The sequence below is a fragment of the Jaculus jaculus genome, chromosome 4, assembly GCF_020740685.1.
Source record: "Jaculus jaculus isolate mJacJac1 chromosome 4, mJacJac1.mat.Y.cur, whole genome shotgun sequence".
Classification (NCBI taxonomy): domain Eukaryota; kingdom Metazoa; phylum Chordata; class Mammalia; order Rodentia; family Dipodidae; genus Jaculus; species Jaculus jaculus.
In genome coordinates this window covers 8,042,482-8,062,675 of record NC_059105.1, presented here as the reverse complement: position 1 = coordinate 8,062,675, position 20,194 = coordinate 8,042,482, and the positions used below count along the sequence as shown (strand labels likewise).

Below are 20,194 nucleotides of genomic sequence, written 5' to 3'. Positions count from 1 at the left end.
AACAAATTTTTGTAAGAGCCATGTTTAAGTGCCGAGGGAAATGCTACTTTTGGAAACTGGGATGCATTATTAATTGATGGCTGTGGCTTCCAGAGAGTGTAATTACTTACTATCTATAGCAGAATTGAACTAATTGATTAACATTACCCAAAACAATGCAGTGGCAAAACAGACTTTCTGACGCCTTCGGATATTTGACCAACATTCCAAGTGCTCAGCCTGGACATAATATTCTTATCTCTCTTCTTTCCCACGAAATTATTGTGAAAGCCATTTATTAAGTGCTTACATTTCTCTGAGACTTAATAGTATAGACAATTTGAAAGTATAAATGAGTGGCACCTCTCTTGCTTCATACTCTCAGACTTTCCCTTCAGAGACATACTTTGATAAAATGTTTTTATTAACTAAAATGTCATCACATTTTTCATGGATTTTTAAGAGTTACATAAGACTGACTGCTTACTTTAATGTAGCAATGAATTCTTGTAAAAAACAAAACAATACGAAATCTATGTAGATGCTAAGAAGATTATTTGTATGATTGGAGAGGAATGTGGGATTATGAGAGAGATTAGAGGAAAGTGCCTCAAATGTCTTCACTTCATATTTCACATTGGTACGTAGTATTGTATTTATCACATAATGTATTCTCCATTTAAAACTTACAAACATAAAATGGGGAAAATGAGAAGCTTTTTTCTCTTTCATTGCCCTATACTTTTATAACTGCTCTTTTCTGATACATATTGTATCAGATGTATATTTTTCCAGCACACCTTAATGAAATCATTAGCTGCATTTTGATTTGAGATGATGGAGTCTAAGCTCCTGAGCTGGGAGTCAGACAACAACTGCTCAGACAATACAATAATGCAAATCGACCACCGTTTTGCTCATAAAAGGCGACACTTGCTTGGAAATGAAATATTTATGGAACAAAAATGGCAAGGAAAAAGCTAATAAAAATGATATGGTCAGTATTTCTAGTGACCAAAATATCTCCATGTAGTTTTTTTGTCCTTTTTGTTTATTTTATTTATTTATTTATTTGAGAGCAACAGATAGAGGGAGGGAAGGATGGAGAGAGAGAGAGAGAGAGAGAGAGAGAGAGAGAAAATGGGTTCTCCAGGGCTTCCAGCCACTGCAAATGAACTCCAGACGTGTGTACTCCCTTGTGCATCTGGCTAACATGGGTCCTGGGGAATCTAGCCTCAAATTGGGGTCCTTAGGCTTCACGAGCAAGCGCTTAACTGCTAAGCCATCTCTCCAGTCCCCTTCTACTTTTTTTCAATGTTGGGTTTTGCTCTAGCTCAGGCTAACCTAGAATTCACTATGCAGTCTCAGGGTGGCCTTGAACTCATTGCGATCCTCCTACCTCTGCCTCCCAAATGCTGGCCCATGTAGTTTTTTTTTTTTTTTTAAGAGCCCAAGAAAGTGACCTCTTGATAATAATAATAATGGTTTAAACTTTGGCATTTCAGTACAAGATAATCCCAAGGCAGAACAGGGGCCTCTCTTTGACAATAAGAGTCTGGCTGAGGAAGTAGTGATAAATTTCAAGTCATCCTGCAGATCTCACCTCCTAAAACATCCCCAGATGGTAAATTCTTTACTTTGGTACATTTGGCATATCTTCTATTTTAATCCATTTGATACTAAATATCTGATATTCTTAAAAGTTGATAATTCAATATTTACTGCTGAAGGGCAAAAGATCAGTGAGATACCTACTGAAATGTATGAGTTCTCAATCAAGGATTTTATTTTCTCTGTATTTATCCTCCTTAAGGATTAAATTAATCCACTCAGCCCTGTGATGGTTCATCTCCATTGTGCACTGGATTTAGAATCGCCTAGGAGATTGGTGAGGTGCATCTCTGAGTGTGTCAATGAGGCTGTTTGCCCAGAGCATCAACTGAGTGTTGGCAGCACCACCCTCCTTGGAAGAGGAAGAGGAGGGTCAAAAGCCAGCTGTGCACTAGTTTTCCATTTCTCTGCTTCCCGGTTGGCAATGAAGTGAGTCGTTCTCCTTTGCCACATGCTTTTGCTGCCTGAGTTCATAGGCCAAGCAACATTAGCCTGAAAATCAACAATTGCTCCCTTTATTTTTCTTCAATATTTGTCATAACAATGATAAAGTAACTAATACATGCCCTAGCTAGTTAACTAAAGTAAGAGTTTTTTGTTGTTGTTTGTTTGGTTTTTGCAAAGACCCAGGATTCCATTTAAAAACATGACTGTCAAGCTAATGAATGTAATATTATAGGGGGATCTCTACCCAACCACCTATGTACATGGTGTGCACACATGAGAACATTTGGCCTAATTAATCAGGATGAGTGATTCATGACAATAAATGAGGTTTGAACAGTCATATGTCTTCAGACCAGTCACACATACGAATGTGATTAGAACTACCATTCAAACTTAAACCAGGGCATGTCAGTGAGCTCCAACTAGGATGTGCCGAACATAGGCGAAGGGCTTCAGATAAGGGCAGAATCTTCCATGACTCCAAATAATGCCTGCCATTCAATGGATATGTCTTTCTGACTGGGTCGACTCTGAATGAGACTGGGCGCTGTGCATTTACTGAGGGAGTCTGAATAGCAGTACCCGATTCCTTGTCTACTTCTGGATTTCCTTAGTGATAATGACTCTATGATCTTGTATATTTCTTTCATCTTCATCTCTAAGGAAGTCATGCAAAGTTTTGATGATCTTAAACAACCTTAAACCCATCTGTAGCAGAATGTTCTTTCACTAAGGACAGATCCAAAAAGCCTCCAATCCTCTCAACTCAACCTCTGGAAGTGTTACTTCCCTCCAGCTGTGTTACTTACAAATTCACAGGCTCAGTCAATGTTCTGGGCCAAAAGAAAGAAATGGATGTGCACTATCTTCACAAAACTCCAAACCCATCAACAGCCTTCAACAGCATGAGCAAATATGGCACCAAAGATGGCAGGGACTATGAAAGAACTATTATCTTAAAGGAAGGAAAGACCTGGGGGCAGGAAGGATACAGGCGCAGGTGTCACGCTGAGGGCGGTGTCAAGGCCGAGTTTGAGAGGTAGCCTTGCTATAGAAGCTTTGTTAACTGAAGTCCCCATAGGTCACACATCATTCCTCTCTTTGCTTGCCAAGTTCTCCACTTCTCCGTGTCCCCAAGCTCTGCCTTGGCCCTTCAACCCACTCATTTTCCTTCCTTCCTTCCTTTTTTTTAAATGGAATTTATTTGAGGAGCATTATTTGGTTCATTGGCTTTTTCATAAGGTCACTGTTGGAATAACTTGTTTATGCAATAAGTCTCTTACTTAAAATTCTAGTTTCCTTATGCGTGGAGATCTAAATAATAGTCATGTGTGACAAAATGTCTCTTTAAAACTAATCCAAAATAGCATCCAGAGTACGTTTTTGCTTTTAGAAACCATTGCCTTAACTTTTATGATGCAGGAAAGAAGAAAGTATTCCCATTTTATGGATGAAAAACTGGTATACTCCCTAGGTTTTCTTGACATTATGCTAAGAATGCTTTCACAGTACTTGTATGGTTGTGAGGATTAACTTCCATGCCTCAAGTCAGGACACTGAGGTTCAGAGAATTTAGTGAAATATCTCAGAATCTCCTACATTTTAAACAATACTTAAGCCTGACCAGTTAGCAAGCTTTGCCACCATGCCATCTTGTTTCTTTACAGAAGTCTTCATCTCAGAGTTCTGTGATACAGCAGAGAAGTAAGTCAACGAGTGTCAAGAAACGACAAGAAGGTTATCCACCCTCTTATCCTTTCTTTCACTGTCTCCATCGTGCGAACCGGGTCCCCACAGTTCTCTTCCTTACTCCTCTCCTTGACATTGGTTCACTCTCCAGATTGACTTGAACTCATCATCTTTGCATTTGGCCCTTAAAGAAAAGTGAAGGGCCTAATTTTGAGAAAGAATTCCTTATTTATAGAATGACAGAGTTGCCTTTGATCCCCAGATGGATTTAGTTCTCTAAGGTAATCTGAAATTGGATAGGCTTTGGTAGGCAGTGAAATTATTATCACTGAGCCTTGAAGCTGGCAGCCTTGTGGTTCTATATGAAACTGTGCATAGACTTTAAGTCACAGCCCACTGCTTTTGAATGAAAGAGAAGGGAATAGTGAACAATTAATTAGCTCATGGGCCTCTTGGTTTTGAGAACTAAGCAAATATTTTTTTTTTTGTGACACCAACTCTCATGAAAGCTGCAGATACATGTACTTTACCTCCTTGGCTTGAAAGTTGACCTTCCAATGGAGGCAAATGAAATCTTGAATAATCTTATATTCCTAATATTTTGTTAGTCTACATAGTTTATTTTGAAAATTGTGGATTTGAAAATAAAGCACCAGACAACTTTCAAGGTTGGGCATTATACAGAATGTGGGCAGTCTGTCTGGAGGAGACAAAAAGAAGATGGGAAAGTAAAGATAGAATGTATGGCCCCATTGTAGGAGAGGAGACCTGGAAGGTGGAAAGGGAGTGAGAGCAAGAGTGCACTGCAGTGTGGGAGGGGAGAGAAAGGCTGCACTGCAGTGTGGGAGGGGAGAGAAAGGCTGCACTGCAGTGTGGGAGGGGAGGGCAAGACTGCAGTGCAGTGTGGGAGGGGAGAGCAAGACTGCACTGCAGTGTGGGAGGGGAGAGCAAGACTGCAGTGCAGTGTGGGAGGGGAGGGCAAGACTGCACTGCAGTGTTGGAGGGGAGGGCAAGACTGCAGTGCAGTGTGGGAGGGGAGAGCAAGACTGCACTGCAGTGTGGGAGGGGAGGGCAAGACTGCACTGCAGTGTTGGAGGGGAGGGCAAGACTGCACTGCAGTGTGGGAGGGGAGAGCAAGACTGCAGTGCAGTGTGGGAGGGGAGGGCAAGACTGCACTGCAGTGTGGGAGGGGAGAGCAAGACTGCACTGCAGTGTGGGAGGGGAGGGCAAGACTGCAGTGCAGTGTGGGAGGGGAGAGCAAGACTGCACTGCAGTGTGGGGGGGAGGGGAAGACTGCACTGCAGTGTGGGGGGGGAGGGGAAGACTGCACTGCAGTGTGGGAGGGGAGGTTAAGACTGCACTGTGGTGTTGGAGGGGAGGGCAAGACTGCAGTGCAGTGTGGGAGGGAAGGGGAAGACTGCACTGTGGTGTTGGAGGGGAGGGCAAGACTGCAGTGCAGTGTGGGAGGGGAGGGGAAGACTGCACTGCGGTGTTGGAGGGGAGGGCAAGACTGCAGTGCAGTGTGGGAGGGGAGAGCAAGACTGCACTGCAGTGTGGGGGGGGAGGGGAAGACTGCACTGCAGTGTGGGAGGGGAGAGAAAGGCTGCACTGCGGTGTTGGAGGGGAGGGCAAGACTGCAGTGCAGTGTGGGAGGGGAGGGGAAGACTGCACTGCGGTGTTGGAGGGGAGGGCAAGACTGCAGTGCAGTGTGGGAGGGGAGGGCAAGACTGCACTGCGGTGTTGGAGGGGAGTATATCCAGTCATCAAAGGTGGCTAGCTGAGTAGATAACAGGGAGGGAAGATGAGAGGTACTTGTTGGCAAAGGGGTACATGGTAGGTCATGTCTATAGACAGGGCACTGTTTTTATTTTCATCCATTTTAGTTTTGCAAACTTGCCAACTTGATAATGCTGTCAGTTATATTCTTCAGGAGAATTTTCTAGGGACAAGAGAACAATGACACATATTTAATTCACCCCAAACCCTCAGCTAAGCAGTTTACCTAGTCTGCTTTATTCCCTCTTGGCACAAATTAAAGAAGCTAAATGACCTAATTTGTTTGTGGTTGTATTTCATTTTTTAAAATCAAGACAGAAAATACCCAGCAGGATGCAAGAGAGAATACTGTGGTAAGCCAGGCTTAGCTGAGGACCACACACTGCTTGAACACTGGTAAGAGAGGCTTAGCTGAGGACCACACACTGCTTGAACACTGGTAAGAGAGACTTAGCTGAGGACCACTCACCGCTTGAACACTGGTAAGAGAGGCTTAGCTGAGGACCACACACTGCTTGAACACTGGTAAGAGAGGCTTAGCTGAGGACCACACACTGCTTGAACACTGGAAAGAGAGGCTTAGCTGAGGACCACTCACTGCTTGAACACTGGTAAGAGAGGCTTAGCTGGGGACCACTCACTGCTTGAACACTGGTAAGAGAGGCTTAGCTGAGGACCACTCACTGCTTAAACACTGGTAAGAGAGGCTTAGCTGAGGACCACACACTGCTTGAACGCTGGAAAGAGAGGCTTAGGTGAGGACCACTCACTGCTTGAACACTGGTAAGAGAGGCTTAGCTGAGGACCACTCACTGCTTGAACACTGGTAAGAGAGGCTTAGCTGAGGACCACTCACTGCTTGAACACTGGTAATAGTGGCTAAGCTGAGGACCACTCACTGCTTGAACACTGGTAATAGTGGCTAAGCTGAGGACCACTCACTGCTTGAACACTGGTAATAGAGGCTTAGCTGAGGACCACTCACTGCTTGAACACTGGTAATAGAGGCTTAGCTGAGGACCACTCACTGCTTGAACACTGGTAATAGAGGCTTAGCTGAGGACCACACACTGCTTGAACACTGGTAAGAGAGGCTTAGCCGAGGACAACACACTGCACAGTTGTGTGCAGACTGGCTGCAAGCAACTGTTTTGGGTTCAAAAGTGGTTCAAGTACTTCCATGGTGGGTGACTGGACTACTTTGATGGCGTGATCACACAAAACAGCATGAGCTATTCGTGGTGAAGAATGGCCTGAAATGTGGTTATTACAATGTAGCTATTTGTGCTTTAAATTTATTTCATTTTAACTAATTTTGTACACTAACAATTGTTATTCTGTCCATTTATTGGAAGATACTTAATAAGTTTTGGGAAAATGTATTATGTGAATGATTTCAATTGTCAATTTAATGAACTGTAAATGTCAAGCAAATATTTGTGAAAATTTAACATCCATATTAAAATGTGCTACAGGTAAAAATATGTGCTAGGGCTGGAGAGATTGCTTAGTGGTTAAGCGCTTGCCTGTGAAGCCTAAGGACCACGGTTTGAGGCTTGATTCACCAGGACCCACATTAGTCAGATGCACAAGAGGGTGCACACGTCTGGAGTTCCTTTGCAGAGCCTGGAGGCCCTGGCGTACCCATTCTCTCTCTATATATATCTGCCTTTCTCTCTGTGTCCAATGCTCTCAAATAAATAAATAAAAATAAACAAAAAAAATTTTTTAAATATGTGCTAGAATTCAAATATTAGGTATGATAGAAAACATAAACTATGTTGGTGAATTTTATATTGCTTACTTGCCAAAATAATGCCTTTGGTAGATAGATTGGATCAAACAAAATACACTACTAATTTCATCTATATTTTTATTTTCCTCCATTTTTAAAAATGCTCCCAGAAAACTTAAAAAGACATTTTTGCCTCATATTGTATTTCAGTTGATCAGAGCTACTATATATGGCTCAGTTTCTTCTTGTTGATATGGAGATAAAAAATTTGTTGCTGGGATTGGTACTTAACACTGGCATTAGAAGGTTGAGGCAGGAGAGTTGTTGGATGTTTGAGACCAGCCTGGGCTGCATAGTAAGACCCTATCTTAAACACATATGCACGTACACACACACACAACACACACACACAAAGAGATACTGCTCTTGGAAACTATTTCCACTTCCTTGCTCTGTCTTAAAACAGAATTTAAGGTAACCTGTAGCTATTCAATTGACTCTCATACAGTATGTGAGAGCAAAGAAAGGACGTTCATTACTCATCAGGACCAGTGCTAGGGATGCTAGTAATTTACCAATTGAATCCATGAGCGATCCAAGTCACACCCCTGAAGATACCTTTTAGAGCCATATGATATATAGTCTATATTCATTCATCCCTTAAACATTTTACTGAATACATGTTTGTAGAAGAACTGAGGGTTTGTCTTTTTTTTTGAATCATTGAGTTCTTTAATGACTACAAATTGGTAATAAAGCATCTACTCACACAAGGATACAGGGAAGTGACTTTAAGGTTATGGGTGAGATACAGTCTATTACAGAATTGACTAGGAGTTAACTTTGGTCACAGCTACTTAATTCAAGATGCATTCTGTTTCTCTCCCTTGATTTTCCATTTTCTTTATTATACCGTGGTTAAATTTTAAACATTCCTTTGACAGTTCTGTCTGAGGTACTCATCACTTCTAAATCCCGCGCTGTAGGGAAACTGAAGAGACGCAGCACCCCTTTAATAACCGGGAGAGGGCAGCTCCTCTCGCGGGATCGGCTGCTGGCCTCGCTGGGCTCAGCATCCCTGGGCCTGGGCAGGGTGTCTCACACCATCCTGCGGCTTCAGCCCGCCAAGAGGCCGGAAGGCAGAACGTGCGCTCACCACGAGTCTGTGGATGACTGCATGGAAGGCATTTGCAAAATGCATGAAGAAGATTTGAAGAGAACGAATCCCACCCGCCCCTCCATCATCCATTACATCAGCCAGCTGTTCGACTTCATCTCGGCCTGCTCTCCCTGAGCTGCCTGGTGCCCTGCGGGGACACCCAGACCTTCCAGTCCCCCAGTAAGCACTGCGTCAAGGAGAAGATCTACGGGCTCCTCCGGCGCCAGGCGCGGCTGCCTGGGAAGCGAACGGGTCCGAAGGACTAGGGGCTGGGCATGGCCTGGACCAAGGGTGTGTACAGCCTCTGGGGTCCAAGTTGTGTATTAGAGTACTTCCGTTTCCGGCGTGTTATTGTCCAGCCACAACACGATGTACTTGTATGTAAAGGTCTTTTCCCCCTCAAACCCCCATCACCCGCCTTTCTTTTCTTTCCTTCCTTCTCTCCCTTCCTTCTCTCCCTTCCTCCCTCCCTCCCTCCCTCCCTTCCCCCCTCCCTCCCTTCTCTTTCTTCCTTTCTCTGCCCCTTTTTTCTTACACATTTTTGTGATTGCGATGGAAATTGCTCTGTCAGTTAGTACTGGTTCTACTCTTTGACCTGTTCCTATCTGCTTTATGCGATGGGGGGTTGGTGAAACAAATGTAGCACTTTCCTCCAGGTAAGATCCCAGTGAAAAACAAATAAATGTACTTTAGCTCTGACAAAACAATTGAGGGAAGGAAACCGTGAAGAACCTAAAGTTAAACGTTAGAGGAATGGCCAACTGATGAGAGCACAGGAGAGCTCACAAGCCTTGCATGCATGTCCTCTAAATAGTTATTTGTGGGAGTAACATGTTCATTGAAAATTTTGGTGCTATGCTAAATATGATACCTTAGAATTTTCATTTACTCATATTCTGTGAGGCATAGATTAAGCTTCCTTTTAGCAGCTCATTTTTTCCCCTAAAATGACTGTTAGTGATAAATGACTGTGCGAGCTCGTTCCATCGGGGCAGTCGAAGCAATGAAATAGTAAAACCTACAGGCCCTTCCTAACTGCCAGCGCGGCTGGTGCTCGGCTCCTATTCGAGCACTGAAGTTTTAAAACAGCCCTATGAGACGGTGTGGCAGGCAGAGCTGCAGGTCCTTAGCGATATGTGGACTGTGATCTTGGGAAGCTAGAATCTCTCATTTTGAAGCAAAGGAGGAGCTAGGTCTATAGATGGGGCTTCGGTTCCTAACCTAGGGACTGGAAGTTATTCTGGTGATCAGTCACCAGATTCTGGGGGAGTCAAGAGAGGCAGGGGCCAGAACTCTTGGAAGACTCTCTGCTGGTGGCTTTAGAGATGGCTAGGTGCAGAAACCAGGGGATGTGGGTGGCCTGCAGGAGCTGGAAGGACTCAAAAACTAGGTATTTACTTTCCTAGAGTTTCCAGAAAAAAAGGCACCTCTGCCAATTTCAGCCCAGTGAGAGAGAGCCTATCAGATTTCTGCTACAGAAACATGAATAAATGTGTGTTGTTTCAACTGTAAGATAAGGCATTTATTTGCTGTTGAAAATGACTTTGTGGCATCCTGTTCCAGCAGCAGGTAAACTGATACAGACAGGTTCCCTCAGTATTCCCATTTCACAGGCAGGGAAGCCATAGCACAGGCTTGAAATAGCTGCCCAGAGATCACACAGCCAGCACGTGGTTTGGCAAGGGATTCGGAACCACTCACGCAGGCCCTTCCCTCTCCACAGCACAATGGAAATAAGGCCTGGCACGTGACATCCTTTCGTGTGGCTTCTAGTGAAGTGATTTTTCTTTCTAGCATCTCCATTCTCCAGGTCTATATTCCATTATGATCCCTCCTTTGATCCAGTTGGATGTACAAAGGATTCAGGACTAAGGCACAACCGAGATGCTCACTGACGTACCTTTCAGGACAACACTCTCACTTCAGTGATCAATCTGTAAGCCGAATGAGCGCATCGTCTGTGCCAGCTGAAGGCCACATGCCTGGCTGTTGTCCACTACTCAGTTCAGACACACATACACTGACTTTTCAGTGCTTTTAGATAATCTGAGACAAATCCAACAGATAAACTAAATTTATCTTAAAATGTGTTCCAGAAGAATAAAGTAGGCTTTGGAAAATGGATTGTTAGTCAGCTATCTGCCACTGTGACAAAATGCCTGATATAATCAACTTAGAAAGGGGAAAGGTTAATTTTGGCTCACAGGTTCATGATTCTCTGGTTGTGGTGAAGGAAGCTTTTTACATCCTGGAGTGCAAGAAGCAAAACAGCCTCTATATGGAAACAGCCCAGTGATGTCACTTTCTCCTTCCAGTCCATGCCTTTTAAAAGTATCCCCCCTCTTTAGTGTTGTAAACTTGGGATTATGTCTGTAATACATGAGCATTTGGGGAGACATTCCAGATGCAAACAGTAGCATGACTCTTAACAGTCTGTGCTTCTGTCCCGGTCAAGGTAGGTCAGCTCCATGAAGATAAAACCCAAGAGATTAAGATGACTTTCCAGTAAAACCTTGCTGAATCATAATACAAATGCTAGATACTTAATTTATTTATATTATTATATATAATATATTGAATATTACATTATTTTAATATTGTCAAATATTTAATTTGACAAAGGTGTATCTTATCCTCAATCGTATAATTCAGTTTCATGAGAATCATCATGTCAAAGCCTGGTGCGTGGGGATATGCCTAAAACCTACTCACAGAAACCAAAATGAAAATCAAAATGAACATTCCACACTTTAAATATATACTTGATTACATTTTAAAAATTAAGGGAATATTTATCATCAGTTCTTTGAGATTTTTCTAGCTATATAATGAAATATTTCTACTTGGCAGTAATAATCTTTTCACTTTCACACTATGGCTTCCCTAAAGCACTTATATCCACTGAGGTATGGTGTCCTCTTTAAACACAGATAGCTATATATATAGCTGAATTTGTATATTGTATTGTTTTGCTTATATCTGTTTTTATCTTCTCCAACATGCACCTGCTTTTCTGCTTTAACTTACATTGATGTGGGTTTTAAATTTTACGTTCTTTTTCCTTTTTCCTTTATCATTTTTTGTAAATTAGTATAATTTGGAAGACTGTAATGATGCAATGTTATTTGGACAAAGCAATATCAGATGTTATTTGTGTTTTATAAGTCTTCACCTCAAAGATTAGTGTTAATTGCTACGCTTCCAAGTGCATGCATGTGATTCTTGTACTCAAGGAGAAGGCACTCTAACTTCTATCCATGTCCTGTGGCTTGGCCATTTAGCTGAAAGTTAGTTCCCATGGAAAAATAACTGCTAAAAGATTCCCTGGGTTTTTGAAGCTCCATGTTACATCATTCATTGATGGAAGACCATTTAAAATCACTCTTCACAACAAACATGGGTTTCCTGTCCCGATAGAGTCTCAACGCCAGTGTGTCCTAACTTCATCCTCACGGAAGTGCAAACTGAAAATTATCTTGAGATTTAGCAAGCTTAGAAGTGTCTTTGTCATACATCCATCCAAAAATATGAAATGGGACAAACAAAGCCTATTAAAAGTCTCTGATACAGTATTATTAGGTTATTTGTTATAGGGATAAGAAGAGATGATTTTATTTACTTTAAAAATGTTCCCATGCTATATCCCTCTCTGCTCCTGGTTTTGTTCATAAATCTAGTGTGTAAACAAATATATGTCCCAATGATTTAGGATTCTTACTTTTTTTATAATCATTTCTTTAATTATCTTCCTTTCTTATGCAGGTGTTTAACGTACTTGACCAAGAAGGAAGAATTACCCTGCTTACCACTTGTGAAGAGATTCATTCACATGTGATGGTTTGTGGAGAGTCAAAATGTAACTCAGAATGTTCCTCTTCCCCACCCTGGCCTCTGGTTTTTGGTCACACTCCCTGAACGATTGTTTTAGGGTGCATGTTGAACAAATGTATCAAACTCTAATTCAAGTTGCCTCCTTATCTTGCTGAGCAAGTTGCCCAGTGGCTAATGGGTGTCATTGTACAGCAGGCATTCCTGAAAGGGGGAGTCAGCCTGCTCCCTTGCGAGTCTCCGTCATGGTTCTGCATCGCTGCCGTGTGAATCCGAAATGCCTCTCACAAGCTCATTGTTCCAACACTGATTCCCCAGCTTCTGGTGCTGTTTTACAGCTGTGAAGCCTTTAGGATTTGGTGCCTGGCTGGAGAAACTTACTTGCTTAGGGTCAAGCCTTAGAAGGTTAGAGCTGAGCCCAGATTCCAGAGAATGCCATCTGAGCTGCCGCTGCCCCGCGCTCTGTGGCATCCGCGAGAGACTGCAAGCCAACAGTAAGTCCTCATTCCTCAAGCTGCCTCAAGAGCATTAAGAAAAGGGACTAATGCAAACACTACTTAGCATACAGATGTGATTCTCTGCAGGTTAATGTTCTGCTGCTTTCAACAGGCAGGGCAGTTAATCACTGTATGATGAGCACAGAGAAATGGCTTAGCAAGTGCAGATCATCTGAGATTTTATGAAGTGACAGATTTCAGCCTCTCGCCCTAGCTCTTCCGATTTCAAACCTGGAAGTCATTGGTCAATCCCTACAACTCTCGAATGCTCAGGTAAACTACAGGCACTCAGGAGGAATCCATGTTCCTTAGGATTAGTTGGAGTAAATACTAAAACATACAATTCAGAAGCCCGAGTTTAAAAAAAAAGAAAGAAAGAAAGACTCTTTCATGGTTGAGGGTTTTGAGGGTTTCTTGTTCACCAATTCACCAATAATGGTCAACAAGCTCTTCTCCAAGTGGCCACACTGACTATCTCAGGTTTGCTGGGTAGCTGTGCTCTCTGCACCTCCAGTCTTCTTCCTCCTTCCCTCTTTCTTCTTATTCACTCTTTATTTATTATTTATTTGCAATGGTGAGGGGGAGAGAGAGAGAGCACAGAAGAAGAGAGTGAGAGACAGGGAGAGTAATGCCTGTTGCCATGGCGCATGAACTCCTGATGCATGTGCCAATTTGTGCATCTGGCTTCATGTAGGTACTAGGTAATTGAACCCTATGCACTTCTCCCTTTGTTTTGTTTTATGCTACATAGAAAATTCGAAAACTAGGGTTGGAGAGATGGCTTAGCGATTAAACACTTGCCTGTGAAGCCTAAGAACCCTGATTCGAGACTCAGTTCCCCAGTACCCATGTAAGCCAGATGCACAAGGTGACACATGCATATGGAGTTTGTTTGCAGTGGCTGGAAGCCCTGGTGTGCACATTGTCTCCCTCTCTCTCCCTCTTTCTCTCTGTCTGTCTGTCTGTTTCTCCCAAATAAATAAATAGAAATAAACAAAAATTTAAAAAAATTGAAAACTAGGCCGGGGACATAGGTCAGTTGGTAAACTGCTTGCCTTGCAAGCATGAGGGCCTGAGCTTGATCTGCAGAGCCCACAGAAACATGGCGGGCAGGGTGGCATAGGCTTGTGATCCCAAGACTCTGATTCTTGGGGTTCACTGGCTAGCCAGTCTAGCCTACCTGATGAGCAAGTAAATGAGAGATCTTGTCTTTTAAAACAAGGTGGTTCTCTTAAGGAAAGACCATCAGACTGTCTTCTGGTCTCCACATACCCGTGCACTCATGTTTACGCACGCCCTCTCAAGCACACATGTACTGGCACACACATCTGCACACACACGCACTAATAAATTCTGAAGACTATTCTGTGCTCTACAGACAGAATTTGATCTGCAGTGGAAATGTGTACTGGTCATGGAAAGTTGTACAGCAGCAAAGGATGACCTGTGATGCAGGTCTTGGGCTAATGGCAATGTGTCCCACGCGCCGAAAAGTTTCTCACACAAGTGCACATCAGTGACTGACAAGAGATTTCATCTTCTGGACTTACCACAAATTTAGGTTACTGTTATGTCTGTCTCTGCCAAGAATTAAAGCCATGTTTGGCATATTATATACATAATGTTACAATTTTTGCTATTTCAGAATCATCTCAACATTTTCAAGGACTTGAACTTAAGTATCTCACCTTTGAGCTACAAACTCGTAACTGTTGTGTGGCAACTGGCCATAAAGCCAGAGTGAGATGAGCAGCCAGCCTGGGACTGGATTTGATTTCTCCTCTTGTGATGTCACACTTCAGAGTATTAACATGTAAGCACTGTTTTGTTTTAAATTTGTTTTGGTGGGAGGAAAATAATTTAAAAACAAGGTAAACTTCTGGGTTAGTGATGAATAAATGACAGTAAATAATTAGCATTAATAATAAATCATTAGCCAGAAAAAAGAACTATATAAATTACGTCTCAGTGAACTTCATCAAAATATTGAATAAGAAAAATAATTGATATTAATTCTCCATTAGAAAGACTTGTGCTTCATAGAGAACTTTTAGGGCTCATCTTAATTTTCCTCAGATCTTCTTGAGTTAATTTTAAAAAATATTATATTTTTATTTATTTGAGAGAGGGAAGGAGGGAGGGAGAGGGGAGGAGAGAGAGAGAGAATGGGCACACTAGGGCTCCCAGCCACTTCTGCATCTGGCTTATGTGGGTCTTGGGGAACTGAACCTAGATCCTTTGGCTTCACAGGCAAGCACCTTCACTGCTAAGCCATCTCTCCAGCCCTTGAGTTAACTTTAATAGTCTTAGATGCCAGGATTCATGTATCCCTTCTAATTGTCCAAGGATTATAAGTTAATTTGTATCCTTAGCAAATCTCACCACTTTGTACCTCATAGCCAGACTATACAGTTCTACCTGCCCTAAACCTATTTTTGTACAAGCCTCAAAAGCTGGGCTACTGAAGCCAGGGTCTCCAGTATAACCTCTGTGACCAAGAACTGAGGGCATCAAAACATTGAAACCCTTGTGTTTATCTTGGCAGAGATCTCCCTTCGTTTTTAAGTCACTGCTGTACATTTTGGTTGAGAGAGAAGCTTTGTCACCTGAGGTTCTCATACTGGTGCTGACAGCTTAAAGGCGCCAGTCCAAAGGTACTTCAGGTCCAGTCTGTAGAAGACAAGGCTCTGGGTAGCCCTGGAACAAAGAAAAGGCTTAGTTCCTGCGTATTTTCCTTCAACTAGGGAGATAAGGAAAATGTATTAATAAGAAAAAGTAATTAAAAGTTAAACACAAGATATGTTATTAGGCAACATGTGATAGACTGTGAAATTGACTTGCCCACTTGAATATTATAGGAAATTAAAGGAAGTGATCATTCACTTATCCACCCATCACTTATTGGTATTTGCACTGGGCCAGGCTTTGTTCCTACTCAGACATTTCCTTACCCCTCTATCGTCCTGCATCTAGCCTAGCCTCCTTCCTGACGTGGCCATTCACAGACTTACGCAACATTTCAAACACAACATGCTTATAACACTTTGAGTGTGTCTCCAGAGCCCCTGTACCCAGACTCTTTCCCACCTCTTGGACAGTTTGGTCCCTTTTGATGTATTGCCCAAAAGTTGAACTACCAGCTCTGACTTTTCTCATTTATACTTCATTTTAAAAAATATTTTTATTTATTTATTTGAGCAAGAGACAGAGCAGAGGGGAGAAGGGAAAATATGGGTATGTCAGGGGCTCTTGCCTCTGTAAACAAACTCCAGACAGATGCACCACTTTGTGTGTCTGGCTTTATGTGGGTACTAGTGAACTGAACCCAGGCCCCCAGGCATTGCAAGCAAATGCCTTTGACCACTGAGCCATCTCCTCAGCCCCATTTATACCACTTTATAGCTGACATGTAGCAAAGCCTGCTGTTATACTTTTGAAATACATCTAGAATGCAAGTAGTCGTAGCCCTGAGAAAAACCATACCCGACTCTTCCTGGGATCCGTGCAGCCACTTTCTAACTAGTGTTCCCACTGCTCCTACGTTTGGCTTTCTGAATTCATACAGATCGACGCCCTCCAGGTAGACGAGATGACTCACATAGCATAGGCTTCTCACCAGGCACTGACCTAACCTCCGCAAATATGAGCTCACTGCCTTTCCGCAGTACCCCTACCTAGAGGTGCTGCTTACCTATGTCTCACCAACCGAGAAAGCAAGGCAGGAGAAGACGCGTCACTTGTTGAGACAGCACAGCCCGAGAGAGGCAGAGACAGCACTGAGACCATGCTGCTGGCTCCCGGAGTGGGCTGCACGTGGGTGTCTGCACTCCCAGCAGCTTCCTGACTCTTGGAAGTTGCTGTGCCTTTGCAACAGCTTATGACACCGGTCAGAACTTGTCCCCTACTTCTTCCTGAATTTTTCCTCCTACTACATTTTCCATAGTCATCTTATCCACAGGCCTCCACACTACCCCTCAGCCCGGTTTCTGCTCTTCCTTGGACCTTTCATATGAGCTGGTCCTTTCGCCTAAGACATTGTCCTCACTAAGAGTAACCTAGCTTCCTCACTCACTGCCTCTATCTCTCCTCAAATTCCATTTATTTACTCAAATGTCCCTGAGCACCCCCCCCCCCCAGGGAAGAGTTTTCTAATATATCTAGGCACCATTCCAAGCACTTGGTTTACATTCTCAACTCCGTGAAGAGGACGAAAAGGTACAGAGCCAAGGTCACACATGGATAAATGATGAAGCAACGATTTTAACCTACATCCTCAGGTTCTAGAGGATCACCTTGCAAAAATAAACAAAACAAGACAGTAAGCACAACTTTGTGACACATGCCAGTGGGAAAGTGAAAAAAAAGAATCAGAATTCAGAAGCTTAGCACCTGGCCCAGGAGACATGTGCCATCCAGCTGAAGGGGAGGAAGAGGAAAATTTAAGTGGTCATTTTCCAGAGCTGGGCTGTGTTTCTCACAGTGTCACCTCAGTCTCTGCTCTGTTGGGGTCATCTCGGACGGCTTAATAAAAGCACAGATTCCCAGCCATCACGCCAGACTTACTGACATAGAGTCATTGGGGCACAGAGCTCAGGGATCTCCATGAATAAGAACTTTTCCCTGATTTTGAAACCAGTTAAAAACCTCAGATCACCATCTTAGAAGATAGGAATTGTTTTCATTGACTGAAGTTTGTAAACTCAACATCACAGCCCTAATGCATTCCCATAACACACTTTGCAAAGAGTACCATCACCTTATCCCTGTGCAGCTGAGGCCGTGGGTCTCTGGAATCTTTCTTCATTGGAAGACTGTGAGTGTGTACAATGGGCTTGGGCCAGAATGAGCCTGCAGGAAGTATCACTGCACAGGTGGATTCTGGAATTGTCCCAGAGGGAATTAAAGATGTACAATGAAACTGTTCCAGTTATTTCCATTTTATCTTTATTTCCTTTGAGGTGAGATGAAATGGAACAAACACAGATTTTTTTTGCCATCACTGAATGAGATATACAGTGCTGACTTCAATGATGTGATACTGAACAAGATAGTCTTCCTAAATCTCTGCTTTACCACCAGTAAATTCTTTACAAACATTTTAAACTTTCTTATGAGGCATGAAAATTGTACGTATTTGTAGGGTAACACATGATGGTCCCATAAATGTGTACAATGCACAATGTCTTAACTGGGGTTAAACATAGTTATTTTCTCAAATATCTATCATTTCTTGGGCACTGAAAACATTCAATATTCTTCTTACTTAGAAAAAGTATAGTAAGTTATCATGACATCATAAATGCTTCAACATCTCACTTAACATTAACAAAGGAGTCACACAAGTCATAAAAATCCTTGAAAAATGAGAAATTATCATTAAATTAATTTTTCACTTTTTCAGTTATTTTCTAATAATTTTTCCAATTTCTATCTATAAAATTTTACAACCTAATTAGCAAAATTGGGCAAACCTATTGGCCTGATTGAGTCTAGATAGCTGTAAATATACTAGTATTATTAACAAGGGTTATAAATGAGTCTTTCTGACCTTCGAACTATCTCAAATTCTTTTGTTTCATTTATGACAATGAACAGGAATGATAAGTGTAAACTTATTCCTACTTAGTGCTTTCATTCAGAGGTAATCATAGCCCAAACTCCAGAATAGCATTGCTTTGTAAAAGTCAGACCACACTCTGCTGAAGAAATTAGCTTAGGATGTCACAGCTTGGTAATCTGTCACTCATGGGAATACCCTGGGCCAAATGACTTTCATTTAAGAACTGTTAGTGCAACAGGTATGTTCATTCATTATTTACTACGTCCTTGATATCTGCACACTGAAGCCTAAGAGAAAAAAGCCAATACTGTTGAAGCCATTCTAACTGGAGCCCCTCTTTGCTTTTGGAAACATCAGCACCCCTCTCCTAGCCTAACAGGGAATTTTAGTGTCTAAGCAGATATTTTCCCAAACCTAAAGTAAGGAGAGACTCTCCTCTTTGCTTGTTCTTGCTGATCACACAGATGCAAAGAGACGAACAACACTATCTGCTACAGCTAAAGCACAGGCGAAAAAATATGTAGCTTGACAATTGGCAAGAAACGGCTTTTGAATTCAAACGTCACACATTCCACAGAACTCTCAATATGTTTATTCTGAAGTTGTGCCAAAGTTATGCATTTTATAGAGTCAGCAGGAAAACCAACCATCCAGACATCTCAATGTTAGAGATCTAACTACCATCTACAAAACTAAATGGTTACGTGTGACATAAACAATACCATTCTGAACTCTTCTTTCAAACTAAGGCTCACAAAACAAAGTAACAAAGTCCACCTACAGTAAGCTCCCACACTGTCTATGTTATTTCCCCCCTGCAGAAGATTTAACAATATGCAATTGTAGGTAGTGCAGAATATCTCATAAACCCGCACACTGCATGTTTACATGTCATGTCTGAGAAAAACTCAGCTCTCTGGATGGTAGAAATCATTCCGAGAGATTTCAACAAGCAGTACAGCAAAGTAACAAGCTGTAGGTCACACATCTCTTGATCTAAATCCAAACACCAGCCCCTCCCCTCTTAATCACAGCATCTCTGTAGGAACAGTTCAATGAGCAGAGGCTGTCTTGCCAGAGATACGGTACCATTATGATGAGAGTTCTGGGTCTACTCATTTCATCGTCACTTTCCAGAGGCACAATTTCATGGGACGGTTCCTCCTGGCGTCTTCTACAAATGCGTGGACAGCTCCTCTGGACCACAGAGCGAAAAGCCTGAAGCAGAACAATGCTGGCAGTGCAGCCCATCGCTGCATCCTGGAGCCTACAGAATAACTTCTATGTTGATGCTATGTTGGAAAAACAGTGGCTCCTTGTCTCCGAGAGCAGCCCACACTGCAGCTGCAGCCAGCTCACCCTCCAATCACTTCCTTGAGCTATGATCATCTGATCACGGCCAAGTAGCTCGGATGCAGAGATGGGAAAGATTTGATCCACAGAAATTGAGCACACCCCACAATCACAGTGCGCTGTCCACAGAGGATTTCCCAGTTCATTTTGAGAGCATGTTTTCTGTTCCTCACCACGACTCTCGGGTTCTTGGTTTAGAGGTTTGGGTAAATAATCTCTCTTTCCCACTCAGACACACAAATAGTAAATCATGCTTTGTCTATTTAAACAACTGAGAATTGTGACTCCATGCTGATATTACTTTTACCCTCAAGGCAAATGAGCAACATAGGAAAAAGGAAAATGATTGCAATATATATATGGAGAGAGAGAGAGAGAGAGAGAGAGAGAGAGAGAGGAAAGTAAACACTTTTTGAAGGGAGTTTTTCTGACTAGCTCATTAAGTGATTAGGGCTTTGACTTTTCATAGCTCACATGCTTCTGAAATGCAATTGGCCCATCTGAAATGCAGAGTACGCCGAACCAAGGCGATTTATGAAAAGTACGCATGCAATAACCAA

The 20,194-nt window shown here is 42.5% G+C and overlaps 1 protein-coding gene and 1 pseudogene across 10 annotated transcripts in view; one reads left to right on the top strand and one right to left on the bottom strand.

Moving 5' to 3' along the window:
* The window catches only part of Dock10 (dedicator of cytokinesis 10), a 271,205-nt gene that overhangs the window by 197,483 nt on the left and 53,528 nt on the right, over window positions 1-20,194 (bottom strand). For 8 of the 10 annotated variants that reach the window (XM_045146772.1, XM_045146775.1, XM_045146774.1 and 5 more), the window contains exon 1: window positions 19,371-19,593. The exons of the other annotated variants lie outside the window; for them this stretch is intronic. In XM_045146772.1, coding sequence (XP_045002707.1) covers window positions 19,371-19,532 — 162 coding nt within the window. In that variant the 5' untranslated portion in view covers window positions 19,533-19,593. Of the gene's footprint in view, window positions 1-19,370; window positions 19,594-20,194 lie in introns of those variants that run through there. 10 annotated transcript variants of the gene reach the window in all.
* On the top strand, window positions 8,037-8,662 carry LOC101601448 (annotated as a pseudogene).